This window comes from Gymnoscopelus microlampas (assembly GCF_963454915.1).
Source record: "Gymnoscopelus microlampas genome assembly, chromosome: 14".
In the NCBI taxonomy this organism is placed as follows: domain Eukaryota; kingdom Metazoa; phylum Chordata; class Actinopteri; order Myctophiformes; family Myctophidae; genus Gymnoscopelus; species Gymnoscopelus microlampas.
This window is the reverse complement of record NC_139951.1, coordinates 38,254,003-38,279,565: the sequence shown is the minus strand read 5'-3', so window position 1 is coordinate 38,279,565 and position 25,563 is coordinate 38,254,003. Positions and strand designations below refer to the sequence as shown.

Genomic DNA, 25,563 nt, shown 5'->3' with positions numbered 1-25,563 from the left:
GAAGAAAAGGCACGCTAGAGAGTGGTAATTATCTCCCAATGATTGGGTTTGGATCCAAGCCCATCTTTTCCTGAAGGGAGATGGACAGCTAACTGCAGAGCGAAGGGCAGACTTGACACAAAGCTGCCTGATTGCCTTATTCCCCAATCAGCCCTGCTGTGAATGACTACACGGAGAGGACCCTCTAATGAATTATTAAGGCCATGGCAATCCTTTTGCGACGCACGGGGGGGGGGGGGGGGGCTCACAGCGTGCATGCCTACTCCGTTGATGTTAGTTTGTGCCTTTCATTATGGGCCTGTCTGTGAGGTTGTGGTTTTCTGATAAGCCTGACTTCCGGTTGTTTTCCGGACTCCCCTGGGTGAGTGGTAATTGTATAGGCCGGGGTGATGAGTTGTTAATTCATGTTCAAGATGCAGAGATTAGAGAGCATCACAAACAATCTCCAGTAATGGTAAAAAGTCACGTTTGTGTGTGTGTGTGTGTGTGTGTGTGTGTGTGTGTGTGTGTGTGTGTGTGTGTGTGTGTGTGTGTGTGTGTGTGTGTGTGTGTGTGTGTGTGCGCGCGCGCGCGTGCGTGCGTGCGTGGGTGCGCTAGTATTTTAGTCATCTGAAATGTTTTACTGTTAGTCTAGTTTTAGTTGACTAAATGTCATAAAATTATAGTCGATTTTACACTTGGTTGCATGCTGAAAATAGCAGATCTACAAGCTCGCTGCGACGCATTGTGAGCTTGTAGATCTGCTATTTTCAGAGCGCAACTCCCGAGCGCAACCAAACATAAAATTACTCGTCTTTTAGTTCTACTGGATCTCTTCCCCATTAGTCCCTCTCCCTCCGTAACATTTTAGTTAATATATTTAGTCCCAGTTTTAGTCATCATAGCTTAGTTTTTATTTAGTTTTCGTCAGTGAAAAAAGGTATTCGACGAACATTCTTCGTCATAGTTTTAGTCGACGAAAACAACGCTGGTGTGCGGCGCGAGTGGGTGTGTTTGTCTAGGGGAGATTTTGGTGACGTTTCCCTGGCGTTTCCTCCAGGCCAAAATCCTGTCGGAATTGAGTTATTTCATCACGGGCTGATGGACGAGGGATACATATAAATTGCTTTATGAATAGACCAAATCTGTCAAAGTGCCAGTCCCCTCCTTGCTGCTGTTACTAGCTGGATCCCCTGAAGGCTGACATCTCTTGCTCTCCCTCCATATCGCTCACTCTCTCTCTCCCCCTTTGTCTGTGTCTTGATGGTGCGTTTCTTGGCTTCTTCCCGTCCGCCTCTCTCTCTCTCCCCGTCTCGTCCCAGCACTGCCCACCTACCCACTTATCTCCCTTTCCCTCCTTATCTTCCTCTAAAACAGCCTGAGGCTCACGCGTGAGCCATTGACATCCTCCTTGATGAAGGACACAGGCCGGTCAATAAGTGCTGATGGAACGAGGACTGGGGTGTATGCATGTCTACTCATGCCTACTACCAATGTGCAGTCCTAAAAGTGCTGCTATAACTCCTCTGAGAGTGTACAAATGTAAATGTTAAATGGTGCATTTATATAGCGCTTTTATCCAAAGCGCTTTACATAGATTGTGCATTACATTCACACACACACACGGCAGAGGAAACCATGCAAGGCACAACCTGCTCATCGGGAGCAATTAGGGGGTTCAGTGTCTTGCTCAAGGACACTTCGACACTGACTCTAGGGGAGCCCGGGATCGAACTGGGAACCTCACGGTTGCCATCCGGCTGATCTACCGGCCACTGTACCCCTGAACAACTGCCCAATGTAAGATGAATGAAACCAAATGGACCCCTAAAATGTGTTCCAAGCTCAGATTTACAAATAGATAAATGAAAGGATTTCACGGTGTAGCTCTCTGATTACATGGCAACATTTCCATGACATTTACTGCTGCCATTGCAAGCTGTGTCTGCCTTGTATTCCATTAAACTTCAACAACTTCTAAGTCTTGCTGCAGTTGTCATCTGCCTTTGAGCAACAAAAGCTGTTAAATGTTGGCCACGCCCTCACACGTGCTGTCAAACATAATGGGGGGAAAAATAATGACAATGTGAAGTACCGACGCTGTAAAAGACATTTTTATTTTATCCATCTTAATTTTAAACGCGTTGCTCTCGCCCCTGCAGTTGTCATTCCCAGTAGCTGATCGTAATTATAATAAATAGATAAATAAATCACGCTGAGAGGAGGTATCAATGTAAGACAGAAATAGAAAACATAATCCTATCCGAATGCTGATTTCAATCCAGCATGACAGGTTCATGCAGCGAAGCCTTTATTCCGTCACTTGCCCCTTTTTTTTTTCTTTTCTGTTTTTTCATACCTTGTGAAGTTCCAGGCAGGCAAACTTTATTCTTTTTTTTTTTTCTTCGCAGGTTGAAAATCGGTCTCCCCGGCGAGTGGGGCTCATTATCTCGGTGACTGTCACCGGGTAAAGAATAGGGAAGCGTTGCTGTGGAAGCCACTGAGGGCCCAGCAGGAGGTAAATGACATTACTTGGGCAGGCAGGCACTCTCCAGCCCATCCTGTTATCGGGATGGGATGGGATGGTAGGGAGGGGCGGGGGGGTGCGCCCATCAGCAGTCATGAGAAGGAACAGTGACTCACTCTGTCGTCTTTATCTTATGAGGGGCAGTGGTGTAAAGTAACTGAGTACATTTACTCAGGTACTGTACTTAAGTACAGTTACTGGAGTATTTCCAATTTTCAGTAATTTTACTTCTACTCCACTACATCTCAGAGGCAAATATTCTACTTTTACTACAATTATTTGAAAACTTTAGTTACTAGTTAATTTGCAGATATACATTATTAAATTATAAAACATACACTAACCATTTTAGCCCTATTTTTTACCTAGGCTGTTTGAAAATAGCCAATCTACAAGCTCACAACGCGTCGCGATGCGACGCGTTGTGAGCTTGTAGATCTGCTATTTTCAAACATTTTTGTACTTTTACTTTTGGTACCTTAAGTACATTTGGTCTTGGATACCAATACTTTTGTACTTTGACGCAAGTGCATTTTGAATTCCGGACTTTTACTTTTAACAGAGTACATTGCAGGATCGATACTTTTACTTAAGTAAAACATTTGAGTAAATATTCCACTACTGATGAGGGGTGTGCTGGAGGGCCGGCTTTTCCACGTTACGATATATCTCACCCTCAATCTCCCCCTTATTGCTGCATACGGCGCACTATAGCCTGCATATGCGGATGTATGCAGATGTTTCCATGCAGCCTCGTTAGCCTAGTCTCCAAGGCTAGCCCGTGACCCCTTATAGTCGTGTTGGGGCTCGCTGTCATTGTGTCATAATGCATTCGCTGGCATGCTGTCGGGCCGAGATCCAGACAGTACAAAGAAATCCCCCAAGGATGAAACAGACATGGCTGGGAGCCCACCTGGCTCCTCACCTCTAAACCACTGCGGTCCTCCGTTTTTATCTATAGGGGGACAGTTGATCCAGGTGACTTCACGGCCAGGACTACCATTTTCCTGATAATATAAATCCCTCCTGGGTCTGGACCAGGTATCTCACATATCCCTGTCTCTCCCCGGGAGGTGTTGGCTGCCCGGTCGTCTCGCGGCTTAGTGCGTCGCTGTTCCCCTTATCGCTCGCTCCACATTGTGGGTGTGGGGGGCCATGGAGTGTGTCCGTGCCGTAAACATGGATTAATCCATTAAGACCTGAGGCGATTCTTAAAAAAAATCTAAATCCTAACAGTTTTTCGGAAAAAAATATTAAAAAAAATATTTTCACGATTTTTCAAAAATAGCAGATCTACAAGCTCATAGCGCGGCACATAGCCAAAGACATCTAAAGTGACACAGAAGCGTTCCAGGTATCAATGGGTTAAAACAGCGAGTGAGAGAGGGATGTCAAACAGACTGGAAAATGAGTTTAACCGCGCTTATCGCTCAACTTTGGTCAAACCCGGAACTGGGTTGGGCAGTCGTTTTAGGCATGTGATGTACTTTTAATTAACGTCTCTCTCAAATTGTCCCTTGATCTACTAGAGGCCCACCCTGATCTACTGGTAGATCAAAGAGACCTGGTCGTCCACCTCTGATTTAAACAAATTATGGGCAAATCCTGTGTACACAAAGTGTGGTTGTTGCAATGCTTACTATGTGACTCATAGTACCAAATAGGTCAGTGTTTACATTCTCTGTGATGCATAAAGCTGGTGGTGATGTACAGGCTTATCTTAAGCTAAAATGATTCCATTGTATTGATTCAAATCCTGGAATATAATTGATTATCTGTAAAACATGTTTTGTCAAAATGATCATTACAATCTATATTTCATATTAGAGTTATCTTTATAATTTCTCCACATCTGTCCTAATGATTGATTGATCTTTCCTGTAGACACAGACTGAGTTTCCATTCTCCACTCCATGGCCGTTGCAGCCCCATTGTCCCACAATGATTTGATTTCTCTCACAAAGCAGTGTTCACGTCATTTTGTGTAATGTAATGTCATCAAGATTTTCCCACGACCGAGAGATATGATTTCACTCCGCGACACTGACACTCTCTGCGTTAGAAAGTGTACGTCTAAGCTGAAACGTGCGGGAAATCTAATCGCCCGTCTCAGTGTCTCTTGCCACTGGTTGCAACCGAGTTCCTGAACAGATTTGACTCATAAATGCAAGTCAGCACTTGAAGAGGATGTGACTAACATTCTGATCATACCCCCCCAAAAATCCACTCTCATTGCATGAATTAAAACTCTGGGGATGACTTCTCTAACTTCTGAAAAGAATGACTTCTTAAAAATGTACTTTTATTTTAAAATTCCCTTGATGTTTTATTTCTCACTGTACTGTCTGAAGGTGGTAGCAATGACATTGTTTGAGAACCCGACGAAGCTGAACTGTGACTGCAGACACTGACTGAATCTGTATGGGGTTTTTCTTTTAGTTTAGTTTTCTAACTCATTAAGACCGGGAACGCATCTGTGTTATTTTAGATTTCTTTGGCTATTCAAAAATAGCAGATCTACAAGCTCATAGCACGCGCTACAAGCTTGTAAATCGGTTATTTAAAAAAAAAATGTGAACATTTGTGCAAATCTTTGAATATATATACATTTTTAAAGTGAACATTTGTAACTCAAATCTTTGCTTCTGGGGGGGGGTCCCTGGAACAAAATATTTTGAGATGGGGGGTCCGTGGTCAAATAAATTTTTTGGGGGGTCCTTAGCATGAAAAAGTTTGAGAACCACTGAGATAGAAACACATGTTTTTCAGAAAACTGTTGTAGACATTTTGTAGAATCGGAACCTCTGCAGATCTTAAAGGGTTAACCAATCACTTCGCTCTCTCTCCAGGGAGTCATCAGTGGATGAAGTGGGCTGCTCCGACAACACCACCCAGTATGGACCTGGACGGCTCCGGACCGCTCCACCAACTAACACGCCGCTCCTGTGTCACGGGCTGCCTGTCCGCCACATCACCTCCCAGCGCCTGAGCTCCCCATATCCCCCTCCCCTCCCCTCCAACCTCCCCCGGGAGCCCGCTGACGCGCCATGGACTACAAATACAGCCTGCTGGGCTCCCCGGGCTCTTTGGAGGACTACCGCAAGAGGCCGCTACTGCTGCAGGTGGACCACGACGCGACGGCGCCCATGAGCCTGTTCGCCGTGCTGGAGCTGAAGCGAGTGCCGGCGTCGTCGGCGAGGGCGGCGAGGCAGCGCTGGAGCACGCTGGGCTGCTTCCGCAAGGTCAAGCTCTACGGCTTCCTGTTCGGCCTGGCCGTCATGTTCCTCATCATGGCCTCCTACATCCTGACGGGGGACAAGAAGGGCCTCCTCCTCACGCCGTCCCCCTTCCACTTCGCCAGCGGAAGCCTGGTGGTCAGCAGCCCCGGGCCGTTCGCCTTCAACCTCTCGGCGGCCAAGGACTACGCCAACATCAAGCTGGTGGTGAAGACCATCGCCTCTAAGGTGGAGTTCAGCAGCAGCAGGCAGCTGCCCGACCTCAAGGCGCTGATCAACAGCGAACCACATGTGAGTTACAACACGTCACGATGTGGGTCTGGATTTATTACAGTCAGGTGGGGGGGGGGGGGGTGAGGGATTAGGCCAGGGGTCCGCAACCTTTTTTACATGAAGTGCCATGTTTTTATTTTCTTGATAGTCAGTGTGCCATATCAACATTTAAGTTGCTGCAACCTGATCTCACACAACACGGTGAAATAGCACAGATTGACATTACAGTCTATGCACGGCTTTTCAAGTTTTCTAGTCGTCTATTTACGGAATTTTCATTCCGTGCTATTTTACCGTGTTCTGTGAGATCAGGCTGGTTTAATTATGGCAACACATAAAAAAGTAATTCCAACAGATTTGGGCTGTCCATATACATAGGCTACAAACATTTTCTTTCACATCAGGACATTGTAATGATCGGAATAACCCCCACCTATCTCCCAGACCTCCACCCCATCTTATTCATCAGTCAGAGTTTGCATACCTGGACATATCACGTTTTATTGACTCTGCCTTGTCTGCTTGATCTTTGAAAGAAAGAGAAAGTCCTTTCTCTCACACTTATACCAGTGATTACCCTTCCCTGTGCTGTGCCAATGATGGCACCCGTGCCTTAGGTTGCCTTACCTACCCCTGGATTAGGCGTTTGGATTGTGCTGGCAAATTGTTTCGTAAAGGCACACTGTGGGGCAATGCACATCCGAGTGATTTCATAAAGGTTATCTTTAAAATGTAATTAGAATGCAAAATGTGGCCGGGCGTGATATCAACTCGGGTTTTAATTAACAGTCTCAGACGTCTTCAAAACCGGAATTGTTGGAGACGCCCGAGAGAGAGATTTAAATCAGTATTCTTGCCTACAGGTTGGCCTCACCATGTTCCATCTAGACTTTACTCTCACACGTTGCCATTTCTAATTTCATTTGCGCGCCGATAAAAGGGCTCTGAAAACCTTGTGTAACACTCCAGGTTACTCCAGATAATTGCATGTGTGCTTAGCACCTCGATTTGTCCGGCCTCCAAGTCCCCCCAAGGGATTTGAAGCTCAAAGTCGTCCCACAGTCATCCCACAGTTTGGCCCCTGTCTTCCTTGGACCGCCTGCTTCAATTAATTCCTAATCCTAATGATAATGGGCTTTTGCCATCTCTATTTGGCAACACACCTAATTTATTATTGAGTGGGCTAATGAATAAGGGAACATGGTTCGGGGGGCGATCGATATTGAATGACCCCGCAGATTGCGCAAGTACTTGTCCTTAACCCATTGAGACCGGGAAAAACTATGTGTCATTTTTAGATTTCTTTGGCTATTCAAAAATAGCAGAAATACAAGCTCATAGAGCGGCACCGAGAGTGCCGCGCTATGAGCTTGTAGATCTGCAATTTTTGAAAAATAGTGAAAATTTGTGTAAATCTTTAAATATATATTTTTAAAGCAAACAATTGTAACTCAAATCTTTGGGGATTCTATCAAATGTCTTCTAAATCCTAACAGTTTTCTGAAAAACGTATGTTGCTATAATATCAGTGCATGGTGCTCAAACGTTTTCATGCAAGGACCCCCAAAATGATATGTATTTGGCCTCAGACCCCGATTTAAAAAATATTTAGTTCCAGGGACCCCCATGAAGCAAAGATTTGAGTAAAAAAAAATAGTAGCAGATCTACTTCGTGCCACGCTACGATTTTGAATAGCCAAAGAATAAAAATAATGGTTAAAGTGGTTAAACAGATGTGTTCCCGGTTTGAATGGGTTAAATGCGCTCGGTCTCATCAAGCGACGACGGGCGAGTTGTTGCATAACGTCGGACCTTGTGGCATTTTCACATAATAGAGACAGGAGTTTTGAAATGCGTGGGAGTTTATGAAGAGTGAAATGGGAAGCTGCCTACAGCCTGTCAGGAGAACAGGGCCACCTCTAGACCTGTGTATGACTCAGTCTCACACCTCCGGGCTCCGGTGGGAGCCAAGCTCTACCGTACGAAGGAAAAACATCAACGTAAACGAGATACATAGAGGAGAGTGACAGACAAGCTAAGAGAGGTGAAGGGAGAGAAATGAAAGGGTGTTTGTGTGAGTCATTGTATGTGTCAGGTTCATTAGTGTGTTCATTTTTGATGCTCCAGAGACAAAGTCCTCCTGCCCGCATGTAATCATAACGCTGAACTCCCACACAGATGGTGTCAGCTTACTGTCTATATGTCTGATATAACACAGTCCACACACACACACACACACACAATAGACAATCAACCTCAGGGGTACCTAGTGGCTCAGTCAGTTAACCCATTATAAGGCCTATGTTCCGATTCTACAAAATGTCTTCTAAATTCAAACAGTTTTCTGAAAAACTTATGTTACTATATCAGTGAATGACTTTTTCATGTCAAGGACCTCCAAAATTATATGTATTTGGCCACCGATGAGCTCACGCTATGAGCTTGTATATCTGCTATTTTTGAATAGCCAACAACGTATAAAATAATGGTTTAAGTGGTTATGCAGATGCGTTCCCGGTCTTAATGGGTTAATGCGCAGACTATAATATTATGCCCCTATTAAGCACGAGGGTTTGAATGCGTCTTGTTGCCTCGCATGTCTTTCTCCTCTCTCTCAGCCCTTGGGTTTCCTGTCTCTCTAATCTGCACTAAAATGTCTGAAATAAAGCATAAGATGCCAAAAATAACTTTTCAAAAAGGAAAATCAGCCTCAATATTTGTCCGATCAACAAGTGGAACTAGTTTAATCCTCCATCACCTATAGTATCTGAAGCTGGCATAAATACTGATCAGCTCAAGGTTGTTTTTTTTGTGTTTTTTTTTATACAATTCCTCTGAAAATGGCCTCCTTTATCTGGGAATGTGTGTCGAGACTCACCCGCCTTTGGGAGCATTTAAAGAGCTGTTTTTCTTTTGTCTTTTACAGCTGTTTTCAGTCATCCCCCGCAAATTCCTGCCCGGCGCGAAGAACCCATGCTGGTACGAGGAGTGCACCGGGAATATCACTACGGACCCTTACAGGACAAACCTCTATGCGCGCTACTCACGGCGCTTCCGCACCGTGTTCGAATACCTGAGGAACACTTTCCGGGAACACTTGTTTCACCGCGGCGGGAAATACTACCGCATGCGGTGCCTGCCATATTTCTATATCATCGGCCAGCCAAAGTGCGGCACGACGGACCTGTACGACCGACTGCGGCTGCACCCCGACGTCAGGTTCACCACTTTCAAAGAGCCACACTGGTGGACCCGCAAGAGGTTTGGTGAGTTTTGGAAACACTCCTCGTCCACTGTGGATTCTGCACATGCTCCCATGGTAAATGTGTTCCCGGGACAGTACACAATAACGCATAGGTGTTCACAGTGGGGGGCTGTGGCCACCCGGGGTGCTGCCAGGGGCGCCAGGGGGCCAATTGGAAAGTTGAGGAAAATGAAAAACAAACCAAAAAAACGAACCTAAAAACTGTAAGAATATATTTAGAAAATATTCTTTAAATTCAAATTCAATTAATAAGATTATTGTGCCAGTTTAACCACTTTAAACCTGACGTCCCTATTTGGGGCATGTCATTATTGCCAAACGATCGGCTATTTTCATTATATATACTATACTATCTTCTCCTCCGCGTCATCAGTGCCCATACCCTGGGTGGGGTTGGCGAAAGGGCCTTTCTGTGTGGTGTTTGCATGTTCACCCCGTGTCTCCTAGGGTAGTTAATACCCTCACAAAAACATGCAGTAATCCTGGTCGCTATACCGCCTCCCCCATGACAGCCGGGGTGCCTGATGGAGGGGAAAGGAACTGGTTGGAATAATGTGATCCTTCCACGCGCTACGTCCTACCGGGGAAACTCCCCCCTGTCAGGTGACAAGAAGGTCAGTTGGCTCTCATGCATTGAAGGAGGCATGAGCTCGGCCCTGGGCTCCCTAGGCTGTGGGGGGAGTGTAGCACCCAGGATCACTTAGAAAATTGGCACCGGGTGAAAAAAGGGTTACAAAATCATGGGATAAAAATGTAAAGGGTAAAAATATATACTATCCTTTCTTTTTATATGCTTTTTTCGAGCCATTTCTTAATATTGGGGCCGCAGCCAGCGGCTATTTGGGAGTCCTTGGCATGGAATAGTTTTAGCGAAACCCTTTGCGGAAAGCCCACAGGAATGGGCATGAGCACGTATAAAATAAATATGGCGCTATTTGTCATAATCTCCAAAGCTGTGTTAAGGCCAGGGCCCTATATGTGTTGAATAATTAAATATCAGAATTGCATTTTGCAGACTCTAGTGCACGGCAATTGAAAATAGAGTCAGCAAAGTATGAGAAGTACGTTTCGGCGACGACGCAGCTTGTAGCAATTTGAAAGAGTCCTCTGAGCGTCAAGCGCAAGGTTGTTTGTCAACATCATTGACTTGAATACCTTATGGACTTCCATTGTTAGCATCCTTCCAACAGATGCTTATATCCACCATATGTGTGAATGGTTGGCTAATTTACATTTCTATAGCACCGAGAGGGCTGTGTGTGGATAGGGGTTGATTAATGACCTCACAATCAGTCAAACTGCCATTTTCTTCTCAGCCATGCTACTAAGAACGATTTCAAAATCATTGATTTTGCTCACGTCTCGCCACTTAGTAACAAAGATTGGACGAAAATGTAATTTCTTATTTTGACACGGGAAATGGGATGAGCGGTTGCTACTTGGAGGGGAGATTGTGAATGTGATTCGAATGAGTTTGCAACAGAAGATTAGAAGCATGAGTATTACTGATGCAGTGCTTGCATGCACTGCAGTTAACCCTTTAAGACCAGGAAAGCATCTGTCTATATATCTATATATATATATATTTTTTTCTTCTTTTTTTTTGCAAATCTTTGAATATATATATTTTTAAAGCGAACATTTTTAACTCAAATCTTTGCTTCTGGGGATTCTACTGTACCTAATGTCTTCTAAATCCTAACAGTTAAAAAACAATAATGTTGCTAAAATATCAGTGGTTCTCAAACTGTTTTCATGTCAAAACATGTCATTATGGGGGTCCATAATGATATGGTTTTTTTTCGGCGGACCCCTCACCATCTCAAAATAGTTTGTTCCAGGGACCCCCAGAAGCAAAGACTTGAGTTAAAAAAATGTTATATAAATATATATATATTCAAATATTTGCACAAATGTTCACGATTTTTCAAAAAGAAATAGCAGATCTGCGTTATGAGCTTGTAGATCTGCTATTTTTTGAATAGTCAAAGAAATCTTAAAATGATACAGATGCGTTCCCGGTCTTAACAGGTTAAAACTAAAGGGTTAAAAACTCCCACGGCCTGCCTCGCGCACCGCGCAGGCGGAATCAACTTAAAAATGCTAATGTTCTACCTGAGAGTTGTTAGTTCCAATGTTACAGCTTTAATTGGGTGTTAACAAGGTTTAATGCTGTGGGTATTTTCCCACTTTGAATGCTAATCGTCTTGGTTTTTGTTTCTCTGCCTCTGCATGATTTTTTCCGTCATCATTAGCTGCCTCCTTTGTGCAAGGTCCCTATCTCGTAGATACACAGAGTTGTTCACATAGTGAGTGTGGCTCATTATGGGTTTGTCTATTGCACACGTACATCGTGCAGCATATTTCACCATTCTTTGTGACACACAGCGTCAATGCTGTGGTGGATAAATACCACTTGAAACGCATGAATGAGGCCTCACGTCATTTCCAAGCCTCTTCATGCACCACATTAAATCAGTGCACGGTTTCCTGTTTTCACTGTGCTGCCACACAATGTTGAGTTGTGTTGTTACTTGTAACTGTTTCTGTCCTCACGCACAGAGGTCATCATTTACTTCCTTGTTAGCCCTTGCTGTGCTTGCAGTAGAAATGCTTTTCAATCACGTCCTTTTAAAATACTGGATAATAAGTTGAAAGATTGTGTTCTGTTGAATGCCTGAGAATAATTTTGACACTGCCCTCAATTATTATCTTGTTCTTCAACCTTTTTGACTCGTATCTTCATGGCATCCTACTGGTCATTTCGAACCAAGTTCCATGAAAATTCTGCAATCTAGTCTCAAGTTATTTTGCAGTTTGTCCATGACCTTAGACCCAACAGATAATAATTCTCTTCAGAATAGATCAATCAATCTGACCATCATTTTTTTTTTTTATATTTCGCTATAACATACAGCCTGGGACCACCAGACCCTTGACTCTGTCCTCTCCAACGAAAACAGAACCCCCTCCCAACTTAATTATAAGAGTGCTATGCTAATTTTAGAGAGCAAAAGAGTACTCGACTTGATAGCAAATCGCTTTGCCTTACGAGGGGGACTACTCCATAGTTAACTTTACACCTTTTTAATTGAAGAGAAATCATTATTCTTGGCTCTTCATTGGAATTTCTTTTACTTGGAAGATCAACTGCTTCAAAGTCACTTTTTATTGCCCTCCATCAAACTGCTGTCGGGTTTCAAAGTGGAGTTATCAGAGGGACCCCAGCCGAACTGCCAACACGCTACCTCACACAGCTGGGCTTTCATGGAGCCTCAACAGCAGTGGTGGAAAGCAACTAAGTACTGTACATTTACTGAAGTACTGTACTGTACTGTACTGTAAGTACAATTTTGAGGTACTTTTACTTTACTGGAGTATTTCCAATTGTCTATACTTTTAGTTCTACTCCACTGCATCTCAGAGTAAAATATTGTACTTTTACTCCACTACAATTATTTGAAGACTTTATAGTTACTAGTTACTTTGCAGTTATAAAGTATTACATTATAAAACATACATTAACCACTTTAGCCCTATTTTATACCCAGGCTATTTGAAAATAGCCGATCTACAAGCTCACAACGCTTCGCATCGCGATGCGTTGTGAAATTGTAGATCTTATATTTTCAAACATTTTTGTACTTTTACTTTTGGTACTTTAAGCACATTTTGATACCAATACTTTTGTACTTTTACTCAAGTAAATTTTGAATTTCAGACTTTTACTTGTAACAGAGTACTTCTACATTGCAGTATTGATACTTTTACTTAAAGTAAAACATTTGAGTACTTTTTCCACCACTGCTCAACAGGCTGGAATTTGTCATCCACCCCTAGTGGAGAGATAAACTCAGAAACGGGATGTTTTTGAGCTAGAAAAGTGAGGAACACACAGTGGGGCCTTTGATGGTTTGGCTCCGCTCCCTCTCTCTCTCTCCGGCTCCCTTCTGGGAACTGTGAATGTGTGGGTGCTCTCATAGCGCTCCTCTCTCTGCGTGCCCGTCTGTGATGTTGAAAGGAGTGTGGTCATCAGAGAGGGGACCACGTTGTATAAGTGTAAAGTTGTCGGGGAGTGAAGCCTAATTTAAATTTGTCACAGAGCGCTCGTGTGGGATCTCAGGATCCACATGGGGACGGCATGGCTCCGATGTGGATCTCGGACTTCCATGTCACGAACCTGCTATGTCAGACATCTGTGACGTCAGTTGTCTATGTCTATGTCACATGTTTAAACATATGGCTTATGAGACCCAAAGGCAAAGTTTAGGATTAGGTCTCGGCCTCATCAGAGCCCCATTGACATCCATTATAAAATGAAAGAATATTTCAAAACGTATTGTGAAAAATATTAGTGGAGGTACCAGACACACAGACCCTGTTCTAGAAGGCTAGACTCTAGTCCAGAGGTCTTCAACAGGGGGTCCGGGACCCCTAGGGGGTTCTCAGAGTTACTACAGGGGGGCCGCCAAATCTTTGTGTGATAGGAACTTTTTTTTCTTCGTTTTCTTACATTAACCACTTGAACCCTAGCATCCCTACCCAGAGGGGAACATTAGAGTTGTGGGCTGATCTACAAGCCCACAACGCCTACCACAAGCCCCACGTTGTGGGCTTGTAGTACTGCTATTTTTGGCAAAGAGGGGGGAAAAGAGCAGACCAAGTACATGTTTTTTACAAGTATTGGGGGTTTAAGTGGTTAACTGTCTGAAAATATACATTAACATGAATCCAACACAAAGTTACACAATGATAGTGCTGTCAAACAAGTCTATGAAACTATTATATGAAATCTATGAAAAAGTTTAAAAACACGGTTTTATACAATATATAGTGGGGGTCCCTGCTTCATCTCGCTCTCAGCTAGGGGTCCTTGGCCTGAAAAACGTTGAAGACCCCTGCTCTGGTCAGTATGCTGTGAAAACGTAATGCAATAAATTAGCCCTGAGATAGACTCCATTTGATAAGAAAGAACCCAGAAACCTCACCCGAACCTCACCTCGGCACGCATGCTACAGTGCTCGCTGAGGCCCAGTTTTCCCAGAGACGCGGTTATTTGAATTGGATTATAGAGTTCAGTTCATTATTAGAACGCACCCAGAGGGTTCAGGCTGCAAAGCAGGCAAAACATTCTCTTCGTTTTTTGTTGTTTTTTTGGCAAGCCTTCCGCAGCACAGTGCAACGCCTCAGTACCATTTCCCAATAACTACTACAGGCACGGCTTTTGTTTTCACCCTTTAACTGAAACAGTAATTTGGATTCATGAATAATGGAGAGCCTTCGGCAGCGCGAGAGGCTTTCAGCTATCAGCTGTAACTCAGAACTTTTATCGACGTGTTTTAGGGAGATTATAGTGCAGATAGACAGTAAATCAGGAGATGGGGCTATGCGGAACAACAACACAAATAAGCAAACAACAGGGTAAAAAACATGTTGGTTTAGGTTTACTTATATACATTCCTTAACTTTTTCACGTTTACATACTGTACATACACTGTACACTGTTATATTTATACCTGTTAAGGCTCATACTGTACAACATGCAAATCCTGGGCAGTCTAAGTGCTGAGGGCCAAGTGAGGCCTGCGGTACTGAATTTCCTTCGTGGGATCAATGAAGCTCTATCTACATTCCACACCCAGAAACATATACGTATTATGAGTGGTCAGATTTATCTAAAATGAGGGGGCACGGTGGCACAGTCGGCAGTGCTGTCGCCTCACAGCTAGAAGGTCCTGGGTTCGATTCCCGCCGGGGACGCTGTGGGCGCTGGGGTCGTGTCCTCTCCTCCGCTTCATCAGAGCCCATACCCTAGGTGGGGTTGGCGAGAGGGCAGGTTCCCTCACAAAAAAACATGCGGTAATCCTGGTATCTATACTGCCTCCCAAGGACCCCAATGGAAACAAGACCGCAAGGACTTTTTAGACAAAGTGGTATAAATGTAATTGTGCTGTTTACATTTTTTGCCTAATAAAATATTCAATCAATCAATCCCCCTCAGCCGGGGCGCCCCTGATGGAGGGAAAAGGAACTGGTTGGAATAACGTGTTCCTTCCACGTGCTCCGTCCTACCGGGGAAACTCCCCCCTGTCAGGTGATAAGAAGCGGCCTGCTAGCTCCTCATGCATTGAAGGAGGCATTAGCTCAGTTCTGGGCTCTCCCTAGGCTGGCAGAGGGAGAGTAGCGCCCAGGATTACATAGCCCATTGGCACTGGGTGAAAAAATGGGTTACAAAATCGTGGGATAAAAAAAGAGAAGATATATCTAAAATGTATTTAAAATGTATTTCTAGGTTACACGCATATTTTGAGTATGCAGTATGTATTTGCATATGGAATCATAGTCTTCTCTCCATCCTCTTGTAGGTATCATCCGTCTTAGCGAAGGCTTCCATGATCGCTATCCAGTGGAAGACTACCTGGACTTATTCGACCTGGCAGCTTACCAAATCCAGGACCACCTGAACGCAAACTCTAGTGCAGCCTCCAGCCAACGTAACATCATCATAGGTAAATCTCGTTGTGATGTAATGATGGCCTAAATGTATTTCTATCAATTTATTTATCAAATCACCATCTTGGATTCTTTATTGTGTTTATCATAAACGTTTTTTTTTTTGTTTCTATGCGCTCTGTCAGAACCATAGACAGTAAAAAGTATGGACAACATTACGCCCATAGACTCTACAGACCGTAAATGAAGACTATTTTTCAACGATTTCAAATTCGCCATCTTTCTATATCCTATGCACTCTGAAGTAAATGCTATTGGTTGGGACCCGAGCGGGGGTGGGGAATGAATGCTATTGGTTGTGTAGCTTGTCAATCCAAATCATCACAAGGCCACCACAGTCCTCCTACAGCATACCCTACTTTATCATCAATTTTAAAATAATTGGGACCATAATTTACCAAAACGCATATCATGGTGATTAAAAGAAGACTTTAAACTAGCGACTGGAAGCATATAGTATTTATGACAATGTTTATTAACTCTTTGCCTGCCACCGACGAGATTTCTCATCGGATTCTGCTAAGGCTCAGCTTGCCATCGCAGAGAAAGACGAGATGTTGTGTTTTCAGTGGTTTTCCACCAGATGGCGCTGTTGTCAGCCGTATGAATGATGCTTTCACTGCCAGATGACATCCGACCCGGAATTGTCCCGGATGTAAAAAAGAAAATGGCTTGTTTACTTCCTGAGAGCATAGCCCTCTACAAGTGTATAAATGCAACAATGTTAATATGCTGCTCTCAGGCCACTTTCTCAATGCTGCTCTCAGGGCAGTTTCTCAATGCTGCTCTCAGGCCACTTTCTCAATGCTGCTCTCAGGGCAGTTTCTCAATGCTGCTCTCAGGGCAGTTTCTCAATGCTGGTCTCAGGGCAGTTTCTCAATGCTGCTCTCAGGGCAGTTTCTCAATGCTGCTCTCAGGGCAGTTTCTCAATGCTGCTCTCAGGGCAGTTTCTCAATGCTGGTCTCAGGGCAGTTTCTCAATGCTGCTCTCAGGGCAGTTTCTCAATGTTGCTCTCAGGGCAGTTTCTCAATGCTGGTCACAGGGCAGCTTATAGCCTTCTACAGGTATATAGATGCAAGAATGTTAATTTGCTGCTCTCAGGGCAGTTTCTCAATGCTGCTCTCAGGGCAGTTTCTCAATGCTGCTCTCAGGGCAGTTTCTCAATGCTGCTCTCAGGGCAGTTTCTCAATGCTGGTCACAGGGCAGCTTATAGCCTTCTACAGGTATATAGATGCAAGAATGTTAATTTGCTGCTCTCAGGGCAGTTTCTCAATGCTGCTCTCAGGGCAGTTTCTCAATGCTGCTCTCAGGCCACTTTCTCAATGCTGCTCTCAGGGCAGTTTCTCAATGCTGCTCTCAGGGCAGTTTCTCAATGCTGCTCTCAGGGCAGTTTCTCAATGCTGCTCTCAGGGCAGTTTCTCAATGTTGCTCTCAGGGCAGTTTCTCAATGCTGCTCTCAGGGCAGTTTCTCAATGCTGGTCACAGGGCAGCTTATAGCCTTCTACAGGTATATAGATGCAAGAATGTTAATTTGCTGCTCTCAGGGCAGTTTCTCAATGCTGCTCTCAGGGCAGCTTAAATGATATACATACAACAACATTAATTTGCTGATCTGAGGGCATTTTCTCAATGCTAGTCTCAGGGCAGCTTAGATCCCTCTACAGGTATATGTATGCAACAATGTTAATTTGCTGCTCTCAGGGCAGTTTCTCAATGCTGGTCTCAGAACTGCTAAACAGAACTGAAGACAGCTTTATAACCGCCTTATCATAAATACTGGACCTTGCTCTGTCTCACTCAGCCACTTATCCACTCCTCTGCGGCGAATAATGGAAGCATTGTTTTTAGCATTTCAGCGGACAGCGATAATATCCATGGCGGGGCGGAGGAGTCTCACAAACTTCCTTCCTGTATATCTTCATATCCTGCTCTCCTCGGCCCCCGCTAGCCCTTCCATCTGTCTCCTTTCCCTTCATTCGAAAACGCAATCTTAACCCATTAAGACTGGGAAAGCATAGACTGTGTCCTTTCTTTGGGATATTCAAAAATAGCAGATCTAAAAGCTTGTAGATCTGCTATTTTTTTTAAATCGTGAAAATGTGTAAATCTTTCAATATATTTTTTAAAGCTAACATTTGTAAAATATTTAGTTCCAGGGACCTCCCCAGAAGAAAAGATTTGAGTTAAAAATGTTATGTATATATATATATATATATATTATATATATGTTATATATATATATATATATGTATATATAAATATATGTACAAAATTCAAAGATCTACAAGCTCATTGCGCGGCACTCTGTGCCGCGCAAAGAGCTTTTTTTTAAATAGCAATCTGCTATTTTTGAATAGCCCAAACAAAGTATAAAATAATGGTTATGGCTAAAAAAAATAAAAAAAAAAGCTAAAAAAGCTAAAAATCGAAAATGACATAGATGCGTTCCCGGTCTTAATGGGTTAAAGAATTGCCCGGCCGGAGAGAGCGAGGGAGGGAGGGGGAGAGAGAGAGAGAGAGAGAGAGAGAGAGAGAGAGAGAGAGAGAGAGAGAGAGAACAAAAGTGATTTAGAGTTTGCAACAGTATAGCCTTTTCACGCTGGACGGAGCCGGTGCATTGAGCGCGACTTAGCATACCGCCCTGTTTTTGTTTCCCCTCTTTAAATAAATAATCCATGTGAGGGGAGGGGAGGGGAGTGTGCCAAAGCCCCTCTTAGTATTCACACCGTGCCCTGGGAGAGCCCAGCAAGGTGCAGGCCTACGGCCCAGAATCCTTTGGCTTTCAACGACCAAGCCAAAACCGTAGTTGGTGGGAAATGCCAGAGGCACGGCACGCCGGCCTCGCTGGCTGGCTCTAGCCATTTGTTTTGCCCTATTACAGCCTCTCTCCCCCCCCCCCCGTGGAGCAAAAATGAGCCCCGTTAATGGACACGGATGCTTGTTAATAGACTTGATCACAGCAAACAGATCCCCCCAGGCAGGGCCCCCCCACGGGCGAAGATTCATATTATAGCCCATTCAATCCGGGAACGCAGTCATTTCTTTGGCTATTCAAAAATAGCAGATATACAAGCTCATAGAGCGGCACCGAGTGGTTGCATTTGGTTCCATTTGTACACTCTCAGAGTTACAGACCCATAAGGGCCCATTTGGTTCCTAACTAGCCATCATTTAGCTGGGGAACCCCTGGAACTCCCTCAAGGACCCCTGGGGGTCCCGGGACCCCACTTTGAGAACCAATGCATTACATCTATGAGCTTGTAGATCTGCTATTTTTGAAAAATCGTGACAATTTGTGCAAATCTTTGAATATATATATTTTTAAAAGCGAACATTTGTGACTCAAATCTTTGCAAAATATTTTACAAATGTTCGCTTTAAAAAATATTAAAAGATTTTCACGAGTGCCACGCTATGAGCTTGTAGATCTGCTATTTTTGAATAGCCACAGAAATCTATAAAATAACACAGATGCATTCCCGGATTGAATGGGTTAAGCGTGATAGTGTGATATTATTTATGTGTTCGTTGTCTTAACGGTCATCACAGAAAAGTGGATCCCCGTGTACATGTGATCCCTTTTCCTCAAAGGAACTGGGGGGGGGGGGGGGGGGGGGGACACACCGATATAAAGGCTTGTTGTTGCGTTTCATCCCTTAATACATCACAGCACCACTTCAGAGATGGGAGGATGATAATGAAGGCAGACGCAGCACTAATGAGTCATGGATATCATTCCTCTCTCTGTCTGGAAAAATGTTCAGCTCTTCAAGTCGTTTGAGAAATGACCTCCTTTGACTCATTACAGGCTAGTGGTTCTCAAACTTTTTTTTTTGTGCCAAGGACCCCCGAATTGACACTTATTAGCCTGCGGACCCCCATTTGAAAAGCTATGCCAGGAACCCCCCCATAAGAGAAGATTTTTACGGATTTTTGCGGCAGTGATTCTCAATCATTATAATTTCAAGGACCCCCAGTTTGACATGCATTAGGCTACGGACCCACATTTAATGGCATTTCTATCTCTGGGACCCCAATTTATATTGTACAATCAATGCTAATGTAACTCTGAGAGTGTACAAATGGAACCAAATGGACCCTGACGGGTCCATTTGGTTCCATTTGTACACTCTCAGAGTTACAGACCCATAAGGGTCCATATGGTTCCTAACTATCCATCACTTAGCTCCCTCAAGGACCCCTGGGGGTCCCCAGACCCCACTTCGAGAACCAATGCATTACAGGCTATAGAAGCATCGCCACGCGATGGACACGGCTGCAGCCCCCCTTCCATAATTGTTTTACTCACAGCCGGTGGGCGTTTACTGTTTTGTCTTTCTGCCGAATTTGTGTTCAAAACGTGTTGTCCTGTGATCAGCGTTGTGTTCCTGCCACGGAGTCTCTGTCCTCTTCATTCTACAGTAACGTGGCCTGTCTCCCACGTTCCTGTTTGCATTCCAGAGGCTTTTTTTTGTGGCGAGCTGCTGAAAAAATGTTGTGTTTTCCAAATCAAGCGGAGCGCCAAGAGAGTGGGCGAGGTGCACCGTCGTTAAAATGATGTCTGTGTTATGTTGAATGCATAATAGATTATGAACACATGTGCCTGCACACACATGTCTGTATGTATTTGTATGAGCTAGGCTACAGATTTTTGGTAGCCTAGGGCATTGGTTCTCAAAGTGGGTCCTTGAGGGGGTACCAGGGGGTCCCCAGCAAAATTAGTTAATATAGCGTCACAATAATTTTAACCTTTTATACTTTGGCTATTCAAAAATAGCAGATATACAAGCTCATAAGAATTGCTTTTTTTTTTTAAACGTGAACATTTGTGCAAACCTTTGAATATATATTTTATAAAGCGAACATTTGTGACTCAAAATCTTTGCTTCTGGAGGGTCCCTTGAACAAAATATTTGAGAAGGGGGTCCGTGGCCAAATACATATCATTTTGGGGGTACTTGACATGAAAAAGTTTGAGAACCACTGGCCTAGGGCACGTGCACAAGTTGGTTGTGAGGGGCCTTCAAATGGCCAGCCTCTCCAAAAGGAGGGCCAAACAGTTAGCAAGGTACTGCTCAGTATCAGCTATTATAGGAAGCCGCTCAATTTGGAGGAGGCGTTGTTTCCTTTACCCATGATTGTTGTCTGCTGTGTTTGACAAGTATGCCAACATTATTGTATGTAACAATGTTCTGCCTTACATGCACTTTGTAACTAACTGGCTGTTTTCCCATTATCTGACTACACTGGCAGTGATTATGTCCTTTGTATAAGGCATTCTTGTACTTGTTTATGTGGACATAAATCAATATTTCAAGTGTGTGTGCGTGTGTGTGTGTGTGTGTGTGTGTGTGTGTGTGTGTGTGTGTGTGTGTGTGTGTGTGTGTGTGTGTGTGTGTGTGTGTGTGTGTGTGTGTGTGTGTGTGTGTGTGTGTGTGTGCGTGTGTGTGTGTGCGTGTGCGTGCGCGTGTGCATTCCCGCAGGAGAAGCCAGTGCGTCCACCATGTGGGACAACAACGCCTGGGTCTATTTCTATGACAACACAACCGAGGGGGTGGAGCCCCCGTTCCTCATCCAGGACTTTGTCCACGCCCTGCAGCCGGACGCCAGGTTCATCGTCATGCTCAGGGACCCGGTGGAGAGGTGGGGAAAATCCCTTTTTCCTTCTGCCATGACCCTTTTCACCACAACCAACCAGGCCAAATGAGTCCACTGTGCCACTGTTGGGAGTTGTGTGTGAAGGGTTATCATTTGGGTTTTTCCACTACAGTGGACCTGGAATCAGAACATCCCTTCAAAAAGCTACTGTACAGTGACTGGGGTGTCTGGTGGCTCAACCAGTTACTGTAGGCCTGTCCCCGACCAAGAATTGATATAGTCGAATCTGATTGGCCAAATAGTTGCCTATAGTCGACAGCCAATCTCTCAGTCGAATCATGCAAAAACAAAAAAGAAAGAAAAGGCAATAGAGGATCATTCCATTTGGGGGGTGCTTAATGTCTGATTTAACATTACTTGCTTGATTTCTCCCAATAAATCATGATATATATCCTATTTTTGGCAAACTATTAGTTAATTTATATAACAAATTATGCCAATCTCTCAGTAGAATCATGTTGTTGTTTTTTTACATTACTCGACAAAGTCATTGGCAGTCGAATCAGATTCCCTCGATCGATTAGTCGACTAATCCGACTAATCGAGGTCAAGCCTATAGTACACATTATGCTCCTTGTGAGTGCGAGGACCTGAGTTCGAATCCAACACCCATCTAGTCTTGACTGTCTCTCTACACTGACCTATCTGAAATAAAGCCGAAATGCCGAAAAGAAAATCTTGAAAAAGACAAAAAAAAACAACAGTAACCTCGCTGTATTTTCAGTAATGAGACAACAGCCTATTACTAAGGTCATGAGGGCTACAGCTACACGAGTTGACAGTCAATTGTGCATAAAACTGAAAGGTAATGACATGTAGGATTACACAGCTACACAACTGTGTATCTGAAAGCCGGCAGACCATGCCAGTTTTCTTTTTTCTTAACCCATTCAATCCGGGGATGCATCTCTGTCATTTTAGATTTATTTGGCTATTTTTGAAAAGTCTTAAACATTTGTGCATATTTGAAAATATATATATTTTTTAGAGGGAACATTTGTAACTCAAATCTTTGCTTCATGGGGGGTCCCTGGAACAAAATATTTTGAGATGGGGGTCCGCGGCCAAATACATAGCATTTTGGGGGTCCTTGACATGAAAAAGTTTGAGAACCAATGATTATAGCAACATAAGTTTTTCAGAAAACTGTTAGGATTTTAGAAGACATTTGTAGAATCCCCCAGAAGCAAAGATTCGAGTTCAAAATGTTCGCTTTTAAAAATATATATATTCAAAGATTTGCAAACATTTTCACTATTTTTGAAAATCTTAAAATTACACAGATGCGTTCCCGCATTCAATGGATTAAACCTGGGTTTTTTGGAATTACAAAATCAGCCCCAGGACAGAGACCTGTGTGTGCGTGTGTGACAATCCCGATGAGATGTGGAGAGAGGGAGAAAAGAGAGAGATTAGTCTCAACCTTTATTAAACACGCCCCCGGCAAAAAGCAATCAACTGAAAAGTTCGGATGCCTTTTTTCCAGTCTTGTCAAGGGAACATGGTTGGGCACATAACGTTAAATTAAGTATGCATGTCCTCCTCCTGATCTAATCTAGCATGCTCACATGGCACCTCTACAATTCTTCAAGACGGTGCACTAATATATGTAGTTTTGATTGATTGAAAGAGCACGATAGCACTTTCACAAACATACACACAGTGGAGGGAAAAGTACTCACATTTCTTACTTAAGTAAAAGTATCAATACTGCAATGTAGAAATACTCTGTTTCAAGTAAAAGTACAGCATTCAAATTTTACTTGAGTAAAAGTACAAAAGTTTTGGCAACAAAATGTACTCAAAGTACCAAAAGTAGAAAGTAGTCATGCAGAATGCCCCATTTCATAAGTTTTCAAATGTATAACATGTATAAAAAAACTTTTGAAAATGGCAGATCTACAAGCTCACAATGTGTCGCATCGCGACGCATCGTGAGCTTGTAGATCGGCTATTTTCAAATGGCCGAAATGTATATAGGGCTGAAGTGGTTCATGTGTGTTTTGCAATAATAATTGTAGTGGAGTATAAGTATTACATTTGTCTCTAAGATGTAGTGGAGTTGAAGTAAAAGTACTGAAAACTGGAAATACTCCAGTAAAGTAAGAAACACCTCAAAATTGTAAAATGTGCTTAGTTACTTTATACCACTGCATACACACAGAGGATAAAAATACAAGAAAGCCCCTAAGGCTTATTTCCATCGTGGATTGGTGCCAGCTTTGCCAATCATTGGCAATCTTTAACTGTAACATTTGATTAGAGTTTGGTCAAAAGATAGGGGAATGAGGCCCAGTGCAGCGTTTTAGCCTGTGAATGTGAACACATTTCTGCCTTGCTGTCGCTAGTCCGTGTCTCGAAGAACAAATTCGACCAGTGACAAACATAATGGATGTGCATAACAATTTAATTTGAGTTAGATATGACAGCAATAGGGTCAAATATACAAATTCATCAGAAATTGATTGGGCTCATTATAGCCTTTAACAATCAAAATTAAAATCTGCCTGGCTTCATGCCAAACTGTGCAGATGGAAATGCAATTGGAACCGTTATTAACCATTCTCAGAACCGTTCTATCGTGCCATGGTAAAGCCTCAATAGACTGTGCGTGTGTGTGTGCGTGTGCGTGTGCGTGTGTGCGTGCGAGTGAGTGCGAGTGAGTGCGTGTGTGTGTGGCCGCGGGGTGGCTTATTGCGAAAGCCTGCAAGGGATTCCCTTAAATGGGGATTCATTTTTCAGCCCAACCTTGATTCTTTGCTATGGTGGATGTCTGAACATGCACACCTTAATTGCTCTTTGTCAAATCACAGTCTGTGCAACCAAGCCCAACAAAAGAGTTCCAGAGGAAATGAATTGTATGCTCAATTAGTTTGACTGTGTAGTGTTTATTACATGAGACTTATTTACAACCAAGGCATTTTTTTTAACAATCTCTTGCATTGGAATGCTTGTTTATGTTTGTATTTCAACAATTCCTTTTCATACAATCAGTTCTGGATCAAATACTATGTTATCTGAACAAAAAAAAGTTTGCACTCATTATAGCGCATATCTACACCAATATACAATCAACAATCAAACAGTAAAGTTATGCCATTTCCCACTTAAATATGACCAATTATGTCTTTTTGACCTTGACCTCGATTGTGGCCAGAAAGTTAAATAATCTCAAAAGTTAACCACATAAGCCCAATATACTACTTCATCAAACGATGAATAGTGAAAAAAATTGGCAATCTACAAGCTCACATCGCTTGTGTTATGATAGATCTATCGTCGCAATTTTTAAATGTATTTTTAAACAATGTTTTAGCCTACAGTTTTGCCTATAATGACATGCCCAAAAGAGGGATAAAAACCCATGCATTCTCCAGCTTGACCTTGATTGTGACCTCGATTTCCACTTAATGTCATGAAAATACAAGTGATTTGGCTGACTGACAGACAGACAGTGTGAAAACATAACCCCCATCCAACTAAGACATTGATCTGAGAGATGATGATGTGTTATCTGAAATAACATCTGAGATGTAATCTTGAGTGTTTATTTTCTCCTCCTTGAAACATTTGACAGGTTTTACAACATCAGAGCATTTCTGATGTTGCCAGGTAATTCAATCCAGTCACAGATCACATAAAAAAATAATTAATTTAAAAATACTTTTATTTAATATTATGCCATATGGCAAACCTCACCCACCTTGTATCCACACAAATGAAAACAAGCACAAAGAATGATACTCTAAAGTAGGATTTGACACAGTTCAGTTGCAACTAGATGGCTTTGTGCAATATCTAATCCTGTGGGCTTTTAAACTACGATCAAATGTTTCAACACAAAACCTTTTGCTTATGTAGATGATTTTTTTTTCTTGTTTGAGCTCCTTTCTCCCTTACCCCTCCCCGCCTCCCCTCTTCTTCTTCCTCCCTTTCTTTTTTCTATGGAAATAACGGGACGTGCACAGATAGACTCTAGGTGGCGCTAGAGCACCTGCCCTTTGCCCTCTTGACCAGAAGTGCCCTTTTTTCCCAGTTTACAGCAGGGGTCTTCAACAGGGGGTCCGGGACCCTTAGGGGGTCCTCAGAGTTACTACAGGGGGTCCGCCAAA

At 43.2% G+C, this 25,563-nt stretch overlaps 1 protein-coding gene across 2 annotated transcripts in view; it reads left to right on the top strand.

Annotated features, from left to right (window-relative positions):
• The window catches only part of chst15 (carbohydrate sulfotransferase 15), a 66,611-nt gene that overhangs the window by 29,665 nt on the left and 11,383 nt on the right, over positions 1-25,563 (top strand). The window contains exons 2-6 of one of the 2 annotated variants that reach the window (XM_084078050.1): positions 2,391-2,497; positions 5,356-6,033; positions 8,942-9,281; positions 15,646-15,789; positions 21,277-21,436. In XM_084078050.1, coding sequence (XP_083934176.1) covers positions 5,554-6,033; positions 8,942-9,281; positions 15,646-15,789; positions 21,277-21,436 — 1,124 coding nt within the window. In that variant the 5' untranslated portion in view covers positions 2,391-2,497; positions 5,356-5,553. The remainder of the gene's footprint in view (positions 1-2,390; positions 2,498-5,355; positions 6,034-8,941; positions 9,282-15,645; positions 15,790-21,276; positions 21,437-25,563) is intronic. The other variant, XM_084078049.1, reaches the window with a different exon arrangement.